The sequence below is a fragment of the Citrus sinensis genome, chromosome 3, assembly GCF_022201045.2.
Source record: "Citrus sinensis cultivar Valencia sweet orange chromosome 3, DVS_A1.0, whole genome shotgun sequence".
In the NCBI taxonomy this organism is placed as follows: domain Eukaryota; kingdom Viridiplantae; phylum Streptophyta; class Magnoliopsida; order Sapindales; family Rutaceae; genus Citrus; species Citrus sinensis.
The window spans coordinates 50,893,632-50,911,443 of record NC_068558.1 but is presented as its reverse complement, the minus strand read 5'-3'; the positions used below and the strand labels follow the sequence as shown (position 1 = coordinate 50,911,443).

Sequence of the window (17,812 nt, the reverse complement as noted above, 5' to 3'; positions counted from 1 at the left end):
CATCGTCTCGTTTAATGCTGATGATAATCTTCTCCCCCTGTATTTAAATTATGTAATTTAATTTTAGAATTAAACATCGATCGATGCACGTATTACGTGTATATGTGTGTGTGAATGCAGAGAGAACGAGAGAGAAAGCCGGCCGGGTTGTGAGTTATTTAATGACGATCACGATGGTGAAATTAATTACCTATTTAAGCGGCGTACCCGAAAATTGTGTCGTCGACATGGGCGTCTATAAGCAAAATGCAATAAGCAACCACTGCATAGAGATGGAGTCATCAAGCCTGCAGAAGTTCAAGCGCGCACTCAAACATATATAGTGTATAATAAATAGGGTTAAAAATTAAAACTGAGAGGAACCTAAAAGATCAGAGATCCAGTGAGTTATATATGGGGGATAGATGAGTAGTTTCTGATACGATAGATGAATGTATACGGATGCTAGGAGAAAATGTGAGCTATATAGTGGGGAACAGAGAGAGTGTTTAATTTGTACACGAGGGGAGAGAAAGAGAGAGAGAGACGGCTTTCACCGTAATGATGGCACGCGGGCCCATGAATCATGATTACTAAAGTTTAATGATGGACGAGAAATACAGAAACAAAACAATCCTACCAATCCGATGAGATGAGAGGGCAATGTTTTCTCTTCTTTAATTTCTTTGGCCTTTTCTTACTTTTTAAAGCTTCTAAAGGGAGAACCTGCAGGCTATTGGCTCTTGGGCACACAGAAAAGGACTGCAATTATTCATTTGTTATCTTAATTTTAAATTCAGTTCTCGCGTGCATATTACTTTCTATTCCCTTACGTAACCCGAAATGAAAGATCGCAGTCTTTCAAGGGTTCACACAAGAACAGCAATACTAGAGATATTACCAATCTTGCTTCTTCCATTATCAATGATACATTAACACGTCTAACTATGTTTAATTTGAATTAGTTTGCATATGATCTAATTGAGTAATAGATCCAGCTAACGATAATTGTAATTAACTAAGAAAATGGAGAATCCTTGGTTTCATGACTTGTCAAATAAATCTGCCAATGTAATTTCAAAAGAATGATAATGTGTAATACTAACAAGAATAGCCATCACCAGAGTCCCCTTAAGTGGCTTGACTGGGTTTGCTCCCTAATTCGAGTCGCAGGAAAATTGCCTTTGTTGGGAGAACTTGTGCCTCTCGATTCGAGCGGGGACTTCTAGTCTGAGTTGTGGTATAGGCTTAAAGGTACCTCTCACAGTTGAGGTCCTCCTCATGATACCTCTTAGTTAAGACAAAAAAAAAAAAAACAAGAATAGCATCAAAAAGTCAAAGTTGATCCCAACCTAACTAGTGGACCAACTAAGTCAAAAGTCCTTGATTACATGCTTTTTATTCAGTAAACCTTGAGCATTATTTGACGCACTTTACTTCGAGTTTATAATGATAAAAAGGGTGTTTTTGTAACTAACATGAATAGAGATTTATGCACATTGGCTAAGTATATGTGGTATGGTCAAAATCAAAAGCCTTTCTCCTTTTTAAAAATTAAACCTTGCACATGGTGTGTTAGAAGGATGTGTTTCAAAAGCAAGCATAACCTTGTAATTGGTCTGCTTTTTCACAAGAAAATATATTTAAGTCTTAGGCCCTCCAAGTGCAAACACAAAACTTGGACTTAATTTCTTCCCCCCAGTATGCTTAATCATTTGCATTTATATGAAAGCATGCGCAATTGCAAAAATTTAGCCGCACTCAGTTTCTAACATTCGAGTAAGCCAAAGTTGAAAAAATTTAGAAGCTATCGTAAAGGCAAATGGAATTCCAAGTGCAAATTAAGCACATGTGGGCGGTTGCGCAGAAGGAGAAGCCACGAGATCAAAGGAGTGGGGAAATTGGAAGAGAATGAAGCTGGGGGAGTAGTTAGTCAATGAGATTAGGCTATTGTTTTGACACAATCCTACAAGTAATTGAGTAGCAAAAGACATGCTCGTCTATTTGGAGAATGAAACCCATTTTGGCCTCATCTTCTTCTCCATCATCATCACAAGACACTAGCTAGTATGCATCTGTATTATCATCATCATGATGAATTATAAATTCTGACCTATGGTGGTTTGTTTTTTTCCTTGGTCCAACGCCATCTCAATTCTCAGCCACTTCACATGGTCACCTTAAATTGGCCAGTTGGACACTTGGCAGTGTCAGGAGGGAAGAGTCAAAATTGAATCAAATATCATCATATATAAAACAATTTATGATAATTTTGAACAGATTCTCAATTCTACATTATCAAAGTATAGAACACAAGTGGCTGAGCCATTTGGGAGTTCGATTACTAATAGCTTTCACTCATACATATCTTGAATTACTAGCCAGCAAGGCTATCACCATGTAGAAATTAAGATCTTTTTGAAACAAACGGCATTTTTCATTTGACAGGCATGAAAAAGCAAGATTAAAATGGAGTTGAAAAGAATTAGTCCAGCGATTCAGCATTTATACCGAAATAGATGAATAAGAGAAAGAAGCCAGTGATGATGATGACTGTTTTTAGCATTTCTCGCCGACAATCACGTGGGCCAAATCCATTACCGGCCTCAGAGTAGAATTCTTCGACTCTCCTTCTTTTATATGAATACGACAAGGGGGTCCAGCTCCAACTCCAACTCCAACGTGGAGCAGCGGGCAGAACCGTGAGATTCAACGTAACGCATGTTGTTACAACGGTCAGGATTTAAAGAAACTTTAAAATATCGTCCTTTTGGGTTTTCGAATGAAACATTTTCTACTACTTCTTTAAGAGTTCTGCTATTTACCCCGGGTCAAATTCCGGGTCAAACCCCGAAAATTAAAACAAAACGATGTCGTTTTCTCTTCTTCATGAAACGCTACCGTTTCACCCTAGCAAAAGCAAACGTTCCTGTCTTCGTTTTCGTCTCTCTCTCTCTCTATTGCTCTGTGTCTCCTAAAAAAGCAAAGCATAGCAACAAACAAAATCGGAGAGGAGAGAGAGACCTCTCGGAGCTTTAAAACAAAAAAATAAAAACAAGCTCTCTGTATCATCAATCGACTGCAAAAGCATAGATTCTTAGTCGAGATTCGAACTGTTCAACCGCGGATTGGATAACGAGAAGGGGAATCCGCTTTTCACATTCTCCTTTCTTTTTCGGGTTCCTAGCCGGTTCTAGAGCTAAATCCTTCGTCCGCTAGCTAATAGGCTCATCTTCTCTCTTTCATGACTTTCTTGTTGCCCTTTGTTGAGGAAAATCCTTTTAGAGCTGGGAAAACAAAATCTCCAATCGCATTCGATCTAGAGTCAAGCAGCCCTTCTTCCTTGTTCCCCTCCTCTTCGTTTTCGTCTTCCCCTCTTTGTTTTCTCGTCTTCGTTTTCGTCTGCAATTTGTGCTTGAATTGGTCTAGAATTTGTGCTGATTTGGTCTACAATTTGTGCTTGAATTTGTCTGGAATTTGTGCTTGAGTTGGTCTGCAATTTGTGCTTGATTTGGTCTGGAAATTGTGCTGATTTGGTCTGGAATTTGAGCTGATTTGGTCTGCAAAAAATACAGCGTTCACTCAACGGCGGGACAAGGTTTCTTGGAATGCTGTGTTGACTGGCTATGCTCGTCGTGTTCAGAGTGAAGAAGCTATGACATCTTTCTCAGAGATGCAATGAGAGACAAGACCTTGTAAATTTACATTTGAAACTCTTTTTGGCAGCATGTGCAAACATTTCTTCTCTTGAGCAAGGCAAACAAATTCATTGTTTCATGATTAGAAATTGTTACAAGATAAATGTTGTATGCAGAGGAGCTTTAGTTGAGGTGTACACTAAATGCTGTTGTCTTGAGTATGCAATACGGGTTTTCAAGGAGTCATCTTCATTGGATGTGATTATTTGCAACTCTATGATTTTGAAATTTTGTCATAACGAAAGGGGCAGAGAAGCACTTGAATTTTTTCTGCCTTAGTTTGTTTTGTTTTTACTAGCTCAAACGACTACGTTTCATGCAAGTAAAAAAAAAAAAAACCAAAACGACGCCGTTTTGAAATAATTCGGGATTTGACCCGGGGTTTGACCCGGGGAAAGTAGCATTTTCCCTTCTTTAAACATTCTTCTTGTCCTAGCAGTAGCAGTATCATGTTCTTGCTGTGCCCTTGTAACATTGCTTACATGGCAGCTGTACATGCTCGTCAACACCATCACTAGTCACTTAAGCCGCACTCAAAATTTCCTTTTTTTCCTTACAGAAATTTACTATCAACACACAAGGCTATCAAACGATCGATACTCTGGGCTCAGTCCTCGTATTGCTCACCTTTGAGGATTCCTTACTAATGCTCTTGACTTTGCAGTTTCCAAATGTATCCCACATAATCAACCCTGTTCAACTTTTGTCTTTTTCCTGGTAACAAGTCTCGTTTACGAATTTATGCTGCTTCATCATTTCTACGATTTTACGTGTTGCATTATCGAGCATATTTAACATAGATTATTAGCAACAACGGGAATGTGGCTTCCAATATCTAAACGGGCTTATCATCAGGAAAATTGGACTCATCGCACGTGTCTCACTATTTTGGTTACCGTTTTGGATTCTTCTCACACGCATCCGACGGTGAAGAAGGCAGCTGCTGTATGCCTGAGATACTCCAACCTAGCTGCTGCTGTATGGAAATCATGACACCTAAAACGTATAACGAGTCTTGGAGAGTTTATTAATTATTACTTATAATTATTGATTAAAAAAGAGGCCGTAACATTATGCAAAGCTATACCCGATTGCATGTTTTTCCCATCTGACTTAGCAATTAATCTTTGCACATTTCAGAAGTATACGTAGTATATGTTATTTAAACACCACAGCGCCTCGGCGCAAAATGTTCATTTAGTTGAACATCAAATGCAGTACCGTTCAGGCTTGCACAGGTGTCAGCTAAAATTGTCTTTAGTGAAGACAGGCAATACAAGAAAAAAAAAACATATGCAGGCTTAATTAGTTTAATAATTTACATACAGACTAAATAGCCAAAATATATATATATAGGACAAAGCGAGCCCCCGAAAGCGGAACGAGCTCATTGACGTTGAGTATTTACGACTGCCATACCTAATCAACATGGCTGCTATCCTACAGAATCTTCCTGGGTAGCTTCATCATCTTCATCCATTGCGTCGTCTTTGTTATTTTGATCCTCATCAGCTGGGTTACTACCATCATTATCTGCACCTGAACATTTAGTATCTGCTCCATCATTATCATCACTATCACCACAGCACTCAGTGTCAGAGCTGGAAATGGAACCTGATTTTCCTGTCCCTTGATGAAGGTCATTATCCACAGCGCCACCAAACTGCACTTTTAATTCAGGAGTTACAATTCCAATCATCTCACACAATGCCTGACGATCATGACTCCATTTGGTGGGAGCAGCTTTTGAAGATGGCAAATTTTGACTCTCGGCCGCCTGTGCACTGAAATCATGCGGACCCAGGGGGCCTTCCTCATTGTTATCTCTACTTCTAGGAGATTCATTCTCTCCATGGACAGAAGGAGCAGTACTGCAAGCCCAGCTCCCAGCAACTTCAGAAGCTAAAAGGTCTGCTGTCCTGATTGTGTCCTCCATGGTTTTTTGACTCAGAGGATTATTCAATTGTGAGTGATTAACAGTTTCCTGACAAGTTGGGGGAATCTGCTCATCAATTTCATGCCCATGGGCTTCATCCTCAAGCTGCATAGTCTCACCAGCTAAAGTTTCAGGTTTGTTCAAATCAATATTCTGCTCACCATCAATCCCAGGGCTTTCAGTTTCATGAACTTGCTCAGTTCCAATGGGGTCTCCCTCCAAAATAGGCCCTGTGCCAACACCATCTATGTCAGAACCAAAGCCACCTTTACAAGTACGATCACCACTAGTAAATTCTGCCTCTTGGGTATTTTGACCTTCTTCCTGACTTCTGATATCACAGTCGTGCTTCTCAGTAGTACTGGCTTCACCACTGGAGTCAGCCTTGGCAGCACTGTTGCTGTGATGCCCATTTGGCAGTTTTTCTCCAACTATAGTTCTGCTATTTTCACCGTCAGGTACACAGAGGTCGATATCAACTGACGTATTCTCATAATTTTCCTCATCTTCCAGTGTCTTCTGCATTGCCTTTAGTTGTTCCTGCTGTCTTGCAAACAATACCGAGATCTCCTCAGTCGTGGAATAAAATGCTCGTAACTGTGTTTCCCTGGATGCCATCCACACATTCACAGGGATTAAACCATCACTCAATTTCAATGTAAAATGGAAAACTCAGCAATTCTGCATGTCCTGAATATCAACATTTCCAAGCGAAAGAAAACAAATGAAGAGAATCGAAAACCACAACCATTTGAATAGAAAACAAAGTGACCACAGCATCTCCTACACAAGTTTTTCAAATATGTAAAATGAGAAAAATATCAAACATTCAAGATCCAACACAAATTAAGAGAAGGAAAGCCAAAGTGACTTGAATATACTCAGAAGTGCAAAGTTCAAACGAAAAGTACTTAGAAGTGAAAACGAAAAGTATTAAGAAATGCACTCTAAAGCACAGGGGTCCTCTATAATGTAAAATATGTCTTAAAAGAGACTGATGTCATCAGAGAGCATCCTATTTACTTGAATCCCTGTTCAGTTTTTTGGCCTATTTTACACAAGAGACTGAAAATGCAAACATTAGCCTTCAAACTGATGCACAATGAAATCCTAATAGTAAACATGGACTAATATTCCGGGAAAGTTTATGAATATTTCGCAAATCATATACGCAATTCAGAAAGTTTATGAATATTCCGGGAAAGTTTATGAATATTTCAGGAATAATTAGCAATTTTTGCAATGAATCATTATCACAAAATCACATGCTAAATGCAAAGAATTGGCAAATATCACAATTTTAGAATGGTGAACACATTTATACCAAAATCTCATTACACCAAGGCCTCAATATCCTTACCGTAGCATAATTCTTTCCCTGGCGGCTTTTAGCCTCCGTCTCTCAAAATCAAGATCTCGCGTCGCAGCAAGTATATCAAGTTCAAGGCCAGAAACTTTAGCCCATGCTACTTCACGGGCTGCCTGCTACCGACAGCAAGAGAAATCTCAGCTCAAAAATACAACTCAATTGAGTTGCAAAATAAAGTTTCAAATTGGTAGAATAGAGATTCACAATAACCCACTAAATTATCAATAAAGAACTGAAAAAAAGGACAGCACATCTCATTTTTCCTTTTTTCTGTATAAAGGGGGAGGGACATAGGGTCTCTATATAAGATACTTGTACAATTCATGCCTTCAAATGCCACATGCATGATCAACAAAGATATGAATCTTTATATGCAAAGAATTCCATAGGAACCAGCAACATTATTAATAATGATAAAATGGAAGGCTGAGGATAAAGAGGACATCATATAAAGGAAATCTAAACCCACATATCGATGTTAAACGACGTATGGTTTTGTAAAAAACTTGCTGCTTTTATACCTTTTCACTCTCGAGCTCTTCCCTCAGCTTTTTAATTTCATTCTCAAGTTCTTCAACTCTCTGCTCCAACAAACAGTGCAAAATAAGAGTTGGGAAATAATCCCCTGGCATAATGGTTAAATCGTACTACCAAAATAGATACAGAAATACATATTTGAATATATCCAAGTTGGCAGTAAGAGACATAATTACTTTTTTCCAACTTGCTGAGACATTTTGTTCTTTACAAACTTGAGTTTCCAGCAGCCGAACTTTATTATCAGAGGTGACCAACCTTTCCCTAGTCTCATCCTACAGCATAAAACAAAAGTGAGAGACAGACCTATAGATTTTTATTTGTGTGTGTGTGTGGTGTGGGGTGGGGTGGGGGGAGAACGGGTGGTAAGGCAGGGAAGCGATATCACCCAGATATGAAATTGGGATGAGAATAGTACCAATTTGAGCTTCAAACTTTCCACTTGCAAAGAGCTCTGTTTCTCTGCTATCTGGTTTCAAATGCACAATTATTCACATTTTTATTTAAATCTTTTGAAAATAATCATGAATATGGAACATGCATAAACCAACAAGGACCTAGATGTTTCTCACCTGAAGCTTGTTAATTACTTCTTGCTGCTCTAGTTCTCTTCTTGAAGCAGCATCTGACAATCGTTTTAATTTCTCTTGAGTTTCTAACTGGGATTTCTGCACTGCTGCTTTCAAGTCTGCTTCAGCATTCTCTCGATCTACTCTTCTCAGGTTTCGCTCTTCATCTAATTGTGTCTTGAGTTCATCTATAGTCACCTTCTGACTAAAAGAAAGAAAATCAACTATTATTACCTTATCATTCTCATAAGCACATTAAATCCCCTCTCAAAGTTGAGTCATTAGCCGCCGTCTCTAAAACAAAAAACTAAATGGCATACTGAAATGTGCACAACTAGAAGCATTACACCATTGAACTGAAAGAAACCAAAAAACCTTAAAGAGTGCTAGCAATGATGTAAACAAATCTGGGGTACTCCAATTAGCTAATGCATTGATCAAAGAGAATTATGTTAAGCACAGAAAACACTAATTCCGAATACAACTTTGCCATGCCCACGGAAACGATAAAAACCATTTCCACAGAGATAGTCATCTCTTTTGTCCTGATGAATCTCGTTAAGAGTTCCCTTTTGCTTTTATAAGGAGGCCTTTGACAAAACCAACAAACAATTAGCATTCAAACACCTGTAAAAGATTATGCATCATCTTCTAGAAATACTGTAGAAAACTTTCAGTCATCCAGTAAATGTTTCTACATCCTTTCTTTGCTCTTGGAACTTTATAACAAAAAGCAAGTTTGAGACCCAAGATTCATGAAGTTCATAGAAATGGGTGAAACAAATGACCGCTTCATCAAAATTTTCTATTTTAGTTATAATCAAAGAATTTAATAGGAGCATGTGAATAGTCATCATACATCTTTTACCTCTTCATTATTTCATTTGCTTCTGTACATGACTGCATGGAAGCACTAAGTCTATCATTAAGGTCTTCCATTTCATGTTTTTGTTCAGCTGATATTCTACTGATCTCAGCAAGCTCTTTCTGTTTAGCATCCAACATGTCGCGTAGCACTTTCAGTTGATGAAGATATGATATTGAAACTGATTCTTTCATCTCTTTCATTTCCTGCAGATCAATTAAAAGTCAAGGCTGAGTGATCAGAAATACTAATATTTAGTAGGTGAAAACAAAGAACGAGTGATTAGCATAAATTCAATTCACCAGAAAACAGAGGTCCCTTCAGATCTAGCAATCACTACATAATTTATTGGAGTTTTAAGCAAAATATAATTGAAAGAAGCACATCGAACAACCAAAAGAACTGTAATGTATGAGAACAGTCGGATGTTGCTTCATCAGCACATCATAACAAACTTCCACTCATGCTTAAACTAGATCAATTTGGTACATAACAGATTGCTAATAGCGCTGTAGGCGGAAACAGCAGAATGAAACAAGGTACCATTTTAAGTCACCTTAGCCTACTCCCAATTGTTAGTATAGCTAATCTTCTTCTCACGCTTTGAAGTAAGTAGATGAAAAATGCAAACAGCTTACAAAAGGAAACTTAACTTGCACTGTTTATTTGATATATAAGAACCAACTAAGCTTTTTCATAATTTTCAAACAGTAATCAAGAGTTGGATGATTGTACTCAGACATATGCAAGGTCAAAGAAAAGGAAAATCGACATCATAATTCACCACATGATTACTTTTTCATGACGCTCAACAACTACACGATTCTCATTTCGCAATTTATCAATTTCCAGGACCTGACTTTCCAATTGCTTCCTTAATTCCTGCGGGTGACAGCATTTAAAATGTGAAAATGGTCAGAAAGCTTGTAATAGATACTCTTCGATGTCTCAATCACTAGAGTAATGAACTCATAATATACCGTGTTTGACCGCTGAAGACTTCGAAAATCATCAAGAGATAGAGGACCGTCAGGAGAGCATATGCCAATACCTTTAAGTCTCTTGTTATCAGAAACATACTCCTCTGTGTAGAACACAGAAAAAGTTCATCAATTTATCTATAAGTCTGAAAATTGGAAGCAAGGAGAAGCATTTAACCCCAAGGAGGACCTGATTGCACATTTTAATGAAAAGAGCAATAGGTATAGGAAAAGGCATAACAAATCATGTAATAGCCAAGAGCATAATCACCATCAATACTACAGCATATAGAGATTTTGGCTAATGTTTATTCAGAGGTCTAATCTTCATAAACAATGCAATTGATGCATTGCTGAGCTGACAGTGTAATCCACAGACAAGAAAGCAATTGAGTTGCATAGCACTAATGTTATGAGCTAAGTAAAATGTTTTACGTATACTGAAATAAAAAATTTTGTGTCTTTAAGATTTAAGAACTTCATACAATGTACTAATCATTCAAATTCAGATGAAACTTGGTCAACTAATGAAGAATACTAAGGAATGGCAATTATGACATGAAAAAGTTCAATGAAACATTAAAGTAAATGAATATACCTGCTTTTCTCTTTGCAGCAGCACCTTCCATTGTAGGAGTAGACCTCGAAACATCGCGAAATACAAATGCAAATGCAAGGTCTGTTAAAAGTAACAGAAAGATAAATAAATTTTTGCAATGTGTCCTATTCTTTGTACAATCACGATAACCTTTACAACCATCCACTCTGAGTCAAAAATTTTCAAGCTAGACAGTTATAGTAAATTGGCAGAAGGATGCTCGTGTGAAAAACCTAGAGCATTATAATGCCCAGATTTGAAACAAAACCATCATTTACCCATTCTTTTTTATTTTTGGTTTCAAGACCAAAAAAAGAGAAAAGAATAGTTATGAAGATGCTGTAAAATTCAATCATAAGAGGTATCATCAGTAATATTATAAAATTGACATCAGAATAAACAGATTTCTTAAAAATGAAAGTCTAGGAGAATGATTATTGACTGTGCTCTGTTGAAGCAGCAGGAAAAAAAAAATCAATTTGTCTTCATCAGTAACAAGGAAAAACCTTTACTAAATTACCATGCTGAGGAGGAGCTGCAAATGATATAATATCACCATGATCGATATTGACTTCAGAGCTATTCTTCTTGAACCTCTCACAGTTGACATAAGTCCCATTTGTGCTGCACAAATACAATCAGTACACATCTTTTAAAAGCAATAAATTACAGAGCTTTCTAAGCAATACACAACCTCGTATCTTTCAAGCACACAGATGAGCAACCGCTAGGAGAATGATCTAAATCTCCACTAGCAAACTTCTTCCTGTATATCTTGCAATGGTTTGCACTGACAGCATTTGAGTCAATCTGGAAATGTGCATCATCTACCAATCGGCCAATGCAATGTTCATCCGCAGTCAAAAGAATATTTATGCCCTGGCATTACGGGAAATAAATAACAATAATAATACAGATTTCGAAGAAAGCCCAAAAATCGAGCGAATTTAAAAATAAATAATGAAGAGAAGAAAAGGAAATTGGTGAATTAGGGTTTATGGTAAGGTAGGTACCTGGTGGCGTTTGCGAGCGTTGTTAGAAATAGCGGTAAGGACGCCCCAGACTTTGGGGTCGTAATTTTGAAGAGGCTGAGCAGCGTAAGTGCCGGCCACCCAGAAGACAAAATGACTGGGGACCACGGTCTTCTTTGGAGATGTGGCATTAGGGTTTTGGTGAGGAGGGTGCGATGAGCTCGACTGAGACGCATTTACGTTCACCTTCTCTTTAGGGCTTGGACTTGGTGTTGATTTGGGAACTGTTGGAGTTTTTTCTTGCCTGTCCTCTTTGATGTCCATTTAATTCTACCGAGACAAGGGACACGAATTGGCGCGGAATTTGTAACCCTAACATATAACCAGTGAAATACTCTCGCTGTTTTTATGTCAATTAAATAAACACTAAGCGTGCTTTTGACGCTTTTGGTTCTCTCAGCTGGTGGCGCGTCAACATAAACGAAAAATGTCGGCTGTCAACATTTAAGTGCCACTCTTTCTACTTTCTACTCTCCAGTCTAGTTTCTGTTATAAAATTAGCCTCAGAAAATTTGTATTTTAAATAATATAACAGGTCATATGTTATTTATTTATTTATTAATGGAGTGAAATTAACTTATAAATTAATGATTATTATTAAAAAAATCAATTATTAACAAAATCATGATAATTATTTATGGGTGATACATTATTTAAGATGTAAAATTTTCTATCTTGACTTTTTAAGCATGTCATTGTGAATTAAAAAAATAAATTTAAAACATTCTAATGGACAATGGCTGAGCCTCTCTTTATTCACCATTTTTTTCTTAAGTAAGGAATAATTTTATTTTGGGTGAGCCAGCATTTAAAAGAAATTGTATATTACTCTTAAATAAATTTATTACTAATCGATAACCTTATTCAATTGAATAAACATATATTACTCTTAAGTCTTAACACCCATTTACTACATTTATACCGAAAACTTTAATTTTATTTTCTCAATCATCAATTTAAATCTTGAGTCTTTATTTTGCAATTAATTTTCTTGCGTGGTGATAGATGCATTTGAGGTGTGAAAAATAACTGAGCCACCGAATGGACTCAAAAAAAAAAAAAAAACAATTTAAGTGAATAAACAAAAAAAAAAAAAACCGAAACTGAAAATCCAATAACCAGAGAAAACCAAGATTTTAAAGGTTAAAAATTAAATGAACCGAAATTTCAGTTCAGTTCATATTTCTACTGAAATTTAGTTGGTTCAGCTCCGTTTGGCAAAAAATAAAATGAAGTAAATTGTGCCCACCCCTAGATTCATCAAATTATAGTAAAATTGAGGCTTTAGACAATTTTTCTCTTCCTTTTGGTCATCTTCTAGATTTTAAAAGTTTAATATGCGTATTGTCTAATTTGCATATGCTAAAAAATTATGAAAGAATTGTTTGTTTTCTTTTTCTCTTTTACACTGCTAGATTATCGAGGAAAAAGAAGGTTTAATCAAATAACCTCTAAGGTGCACAACAAAACGAAATTAGGGGGAAAAATCCTCTACCTTTTTCTATTTATTCAGCAACTCAATTCCTTCCACATTTTTATGAGCTCTCTTATTTTCAAACACGAGATTTTCCTATTTAGCTAAATAGCACCCACACAAAGATCTTTTATATGAACAAATTTAGCTGTTTCTTCAGTCATTTATTCTTACATCAAGTTTAGGAATTACTTGACTCTTGTTAAAAGAGCTCTTCAGAGAAAACTAAGAGAACATTAAAAAGCCCTATAAATAAAGAGAATTGAATCCCTAACCCTTGTGACTGGTAGTCTGGACACATTCAGCGAATGAAAACCCTTCGATGGAAATCAACCATGACATTCAAAAAGCTTGATACCAACTAACCTCAACAGCACGTTACTCAAGCAACACCCACAAGAATGAAAACAAGATTTAAATTACTAACGTTTCTCAATCGTCAATCTCACCATTTGATGCTACATAAAATTCTGCGGTTACTTCTTCCTTCAAGCCCATAGTCATAACTGGGAAAAGAAAAATGTACAGAGTCTACTGGGAGTTTAATCGTAAGTCACTGTTCCCACTCCACACTAAGCCTCTTTACAATGTTATACAACAAGAAATTTTCAGACAAAGCTAGACAGCAAGTGGGTTAGCATGTATGGTAACTCGATTGATCCTTATCTCCGCAAGTGGCCGGTCCCCTGATCCAGTTTGAGCCTGCAAAAACCCAAAAAAATAGGCAGTGATGCTAACTCTAACAAGGGAAAGAATACTAAAACGTGACAACACACATCAAGTATGAAACTTCATGGAAGTGGATGTGTTGCAAGCAGCATCAAGTAAACAAGTTGCACACGAAATAGGATCACAACACAGCTCTTTAAGAGAAATAGTGATTATGCCATCACAACGTACCTTTTCCATAAGGTCAAGAACTTCGAACCCATGAATTACTCTACCAAACACAGTGTACAATCCGTTAAGATGAGGCTGCTTTGCATAAGAGATGAAGAATTGGCTTCCATTAGTGTTAGGGCCACTATTGGCCATTGACAGTATCCCTCTAGCATTATGCTGCAAAAAGGCGGGAAAAATATACAAGATCATTGGTAAAATATCATCAGCCGAAAGGATGCCATACGATATGCAATCTTTTATTTATTTTATTATTATTTTTTTTAGATATCGTGAAATTATGTAGCAAATAAATCAAACAAACCAAACTTCACAAGCATCCTCAGGGCCCAATTTCGGAAGCTTGATATCTCTAGATCATGATAACGCTGCTAAATAAACCTTGCTATGACAATAAGTATACTTGTGAATACAGTCTAGGGAGAAGTGGCAAGAAGGAAAGAAGATGACGATCAAATATCCAAAACACTAAACTATGAGTTTTATAGTCTAACCAATAGAACAACAGGACTTAGGCTCCACCACCCAAATAATCTGCTCTATTCCCTCACACTTGAACATGCGAAGCACCCTAGCTTGTCCACTAGTGGAAAGATTGCCAATCTGTCTTTGGCCAGAGAACACAGAGATATAGAGATTCTAAAGTTTATTAGTTTTAACGCTTCCGCCGTGTTTTAAGTTGTGAATTGTATATAAGGATGATCCTTCCGCAATCCAGGGCAGGTCGTTTCATGAACTATAAATTCACGACCAACCAAAGAGGCAAAAACTGTAGCATAATTTATGTAGTCTAGAAAGTGCACCAAGCAATTGATTATACCTTGAGGGACTCCCTTATCTCATCATTGAACTTCTTGCCCCATATGCTTGTTCCGCCTTTTCCAGTGCCTGTTGGGTCTCCACCTTGAATCATAAAACCTTTAATATTCCGGTGAAAAATGGTCCCATCGTAGTAACCACTCGCGCATAGTGCCAAAAAATTCTGCAAAAGATTTTAATACGAGAATCATAAGCAAGCATGTTACCTGCTGAAACAAGATTAGTTGGCACAGCATTTTCATACTTATTGCGGACTTTTAATTGTTTCCAGAGCAGCGAGCCCTAACTGAAGCTATGAGATATAGTATTCGGCAAAGGAAAAAAAATGATAAAATCAAATTGTAAACATAAATTAGAAGCTAAACGGTGCATCGATTTGCACGTCATTTCCAGGAAGTTTGTTGAAGTCACAAGGAATCTTTTAAACCCTACAAAATTGGAGCTATGCGCATGTACGTAAAACAAAATCAAGTAACACGATTGAAATTAAGGTTTAAGTGAATTCAAAAATTGTAAGAGAAATAAATTCGCTTCTCTTCGCAATCTTTACTTTGATTATAACATTGAAATTTGAAACAAACAGAATGAGACAAAGACAAACCTCAGCCGTCTTAGGGACTTCGTCGCAAGCAATCTCGCACTTAATATCACCCAGATTAGTGTGTAGAGTTACCGACTGAAAAGCAAAAATATTTAAGAAATGTAGTTATTTTCTTGATGCAAAAGAGCTACTTGATGAAATCATCCCCCCCAAAAAAAAAAAACTCACCATCTTACCGCCTACGCCAAACCAAAGCTCAGAATTTATAAAATCTAGACCCGGGAGCGGATTTATTATTTATATGAATTCCATTGTCCTTGAACGCTAATGACGCCGTCATTAAGCCGTTTACTTTAGCCGTTTCTGTTTTACTTTCTAAACTACGCCGTTAATATTAACTGCACCTTTTCTTGATAATTAAAAGAGTTTTGATATGTCGCTACTAAACGACATCGTCATATACCGCTCTTTTGTTTTTCTTTGAAGGATTTTAACGGTGGTCGCAGGTCACTCTTGAAAACAGGAAAATAGACCCGTTATGACTTATGAATTGATTCGAGCGATTCCTTCAATTTTTTTTTCTTATTTAAAAAAAAAAAAAAAACTGTTGTGGCGTCTTTATTTATTGGAAATAAAAATATACATTAAGAAATATGAATAAATGATGAGTTTACTTATTTAAATAAGAGATAGAGGAATCAAAGTGGTGGACTATACATAAAATTGAGAATGATTGTTCCCATGAGAGGAGGTGAAAATGAGATTTTCATTATCTAAAGTGACTGTATTACCTCTACTTAGAGTTTGAAATTTTCATTTTATCCTTATCTTCTTTCTTCTTCTTATTATTATTATTATAACAATAACAAATTGAGGTCAGTTTAGTAACTTGCAACTATCCATTATGATTCTAAAATAAAATAAACACATCAATGACAATACTTCTCATTCTAATTCTGATTCTCACAGTTAAAGCAAACAGTTTATTCTGATTCCTATTTCTCATTCCGATTACTGATTAATAAACCCACCATGATTATTGTCAATTGAGTTAGTTGTAGACGTTTGATACAAAAACCATGACACTAAAAGCCTATATATAGAGCATAATGAGATTTAATATTCTAATAGTTTATTTTTCAATGGGTAATTGAAATGGGTTTGAATTAAAATAAATTAAAACAAAATAAATATAAATTATTTATTTTAGTTGAAATCATAATGAATTGTACTGCTATATTTGGAATCGAAATGAATTGTTACAGATTATTAAAATGATATAAATTAATTATTTTCATTATTATTATTATTATTATTCAAAATAAGTATTGTTAAAATAGTAACAATAGTAATTAATTAATAATAATTTTATTAGTGTTAAAAAATTATTATTATTTGTTATGAAATAATTATAATTTATGTGGATGTTCATCAAAGCATTCTTTTATCTCCTCACAAGCAATTTTTCATCTCTTATAACTCACATTATCTCCTTAATTTAAGGATTGTTGTCTCTCATAATTATGATGTATTACTTACTACTTTATGGTTGTATCACCATAAAAGGAGATTTTTACTCCTTATTTGTATACACTTGGAAGTGTGAATAACAAACAAGAGATTGAATAAAATTTCTCTCTACACACATTATGTCTCTTATTTGCTTTCTTTCTTTCTCTTGCTATATGGTTGTTGTTGTTGTTGTTGTTGTTCTTCTTCTTCTTCTTCTTCTTCTTCTTCTTCTTCTTCTTCTTCTTCTTCTTCTTGTTCTTAACAACAATTATAAGAATGAGAATGATAACAATAACAATAATATAATAATATTTTAATTAAGGATAAAAGTGAAAATTTAAAATTTAGGTTAAGTTGGGTAAAATGGAAAGTTCAATTGATGGAAACTTGATTCCCTTATCCTCAACTCCATAAAGAATCAAACTTTCATTCTTTAATCCAAAAACATATGGACCCCATTTGTTTCATTCTATTTTTCTTTTTATGTTAACAAGTAAACACCATGATTATTCTCATTATGGATTTTGATTTTTCAATAATAAGTAGAGGTGGGGAGATTTACCTTCATTTCCCACCCCACTAAAAATTTTACCTTCATTTCCTACCCCATCTTCATTTACTTATTTTACAGTATATATAGATAAATGATTTCAGTGAATTACAAATTAAGGACTTAAATAAAATTATTATTATATTATAAAATATTTAAATTATTTAAAAAATACAAAAGGTTGAAACAATATCTTGAAATGATATTAGAACTAAAAATGTTTAAAAAGAACAGTACCTTAAAAGAGAAAAGAAAACATAACAATATTCTAAAATTGAATAAGTATTATAATGTAGAGTTTTCTTTTAGTTATAACTTATTTATATTAGATAAACATAAAATTAAAGTTTATTAGCCAACATTGTAATTGATAAAACAAAAATTATTGAAAAAAAAATTCATATATAATGGGGATTTGGGTGGTGGTGGGATGAGAAATACAGAACAAAACCCT

General features: G+C 35.6%; 2 protein-coding genes across 3 annotated transcripts; both read right to left on the bottom strand.

The window, feature by feature from the left end:
* Positions 1 to 4,811: 4,811 nt before the first annotated feature.
* Positions 4,812 to 11,991, bottom strand: LOC102606717 (uncharacterized). 2 transcript variants are annotated; one of them, XM_006490881.4, is made up of 13 exons: positions 11,545 to 11,991; positions 11,226 to 11,410; positions 11,052 to 11,155; positions 10,532 to 10,612; positions 9,934 to 10,037; positions 9,749 to 9,835; positions 8,957 to 9,159; positions 8,092 to 8,293; positions 7,938 to 7,988; positions 7,696 to 7,794; positions 7,504 to 7,563; positions 6,974 to 7,098; positions 4,812 to 6,220 (listed from the first exon to the last, which is right to left on the bottom strand). In XM_006490881.4, the coding sequence occupies exons 1-13, from the start codon at positions 11,824 to 11,826 to the stop codon at positions 5,113 to 5,115; spliced, it is 2,691 nt and encodes an 896-aa protein (XP_006490944.2). In that variant the 5' UTR covers positions 11,827 to 11,991; the 3' UTR covers positions 4,812 to 5,112. The 2 variants fall into 2 exon arrangements, with proteins under 2 accessions (XP_006490944.2, XP_006490945.2); XM_006490882.4 differs by having other exon boundaries at positions 6,974 to 7,095.
* A 1,445-nt stretch (positions 11,992 to 13,436) lies between these two features.
* Positions 13,437 to 15,617, bottom strand: LOC102607207 (peptidyl-prolyl cis-trans isomerase CYP18-1). The gene is made up of 5 exons (XM_006490883.4): positions 15,525 to 15,617; positions 15,357 to 15,431; positions 14,757 to 14,918; positions 13,937 to 14,095; positions 13,437 to 13,738 (listed from the first exon to the last, which is right to left on the bottom strand). Exons 1-5 carry the CDS (start codon positions 15,525 to 15,527, stop codon positions 13,655 to 13,657), a joined length of 483 nt encoding a protein of 160 aa, XP_006490946.1. The 5' UTR covers positions 15,528 to 15,617; the 3' UTR covers positions 13,437 to 13,654.
* Positions 15,618 to 17,812: the final 2,195 nt, after the last annotated feature.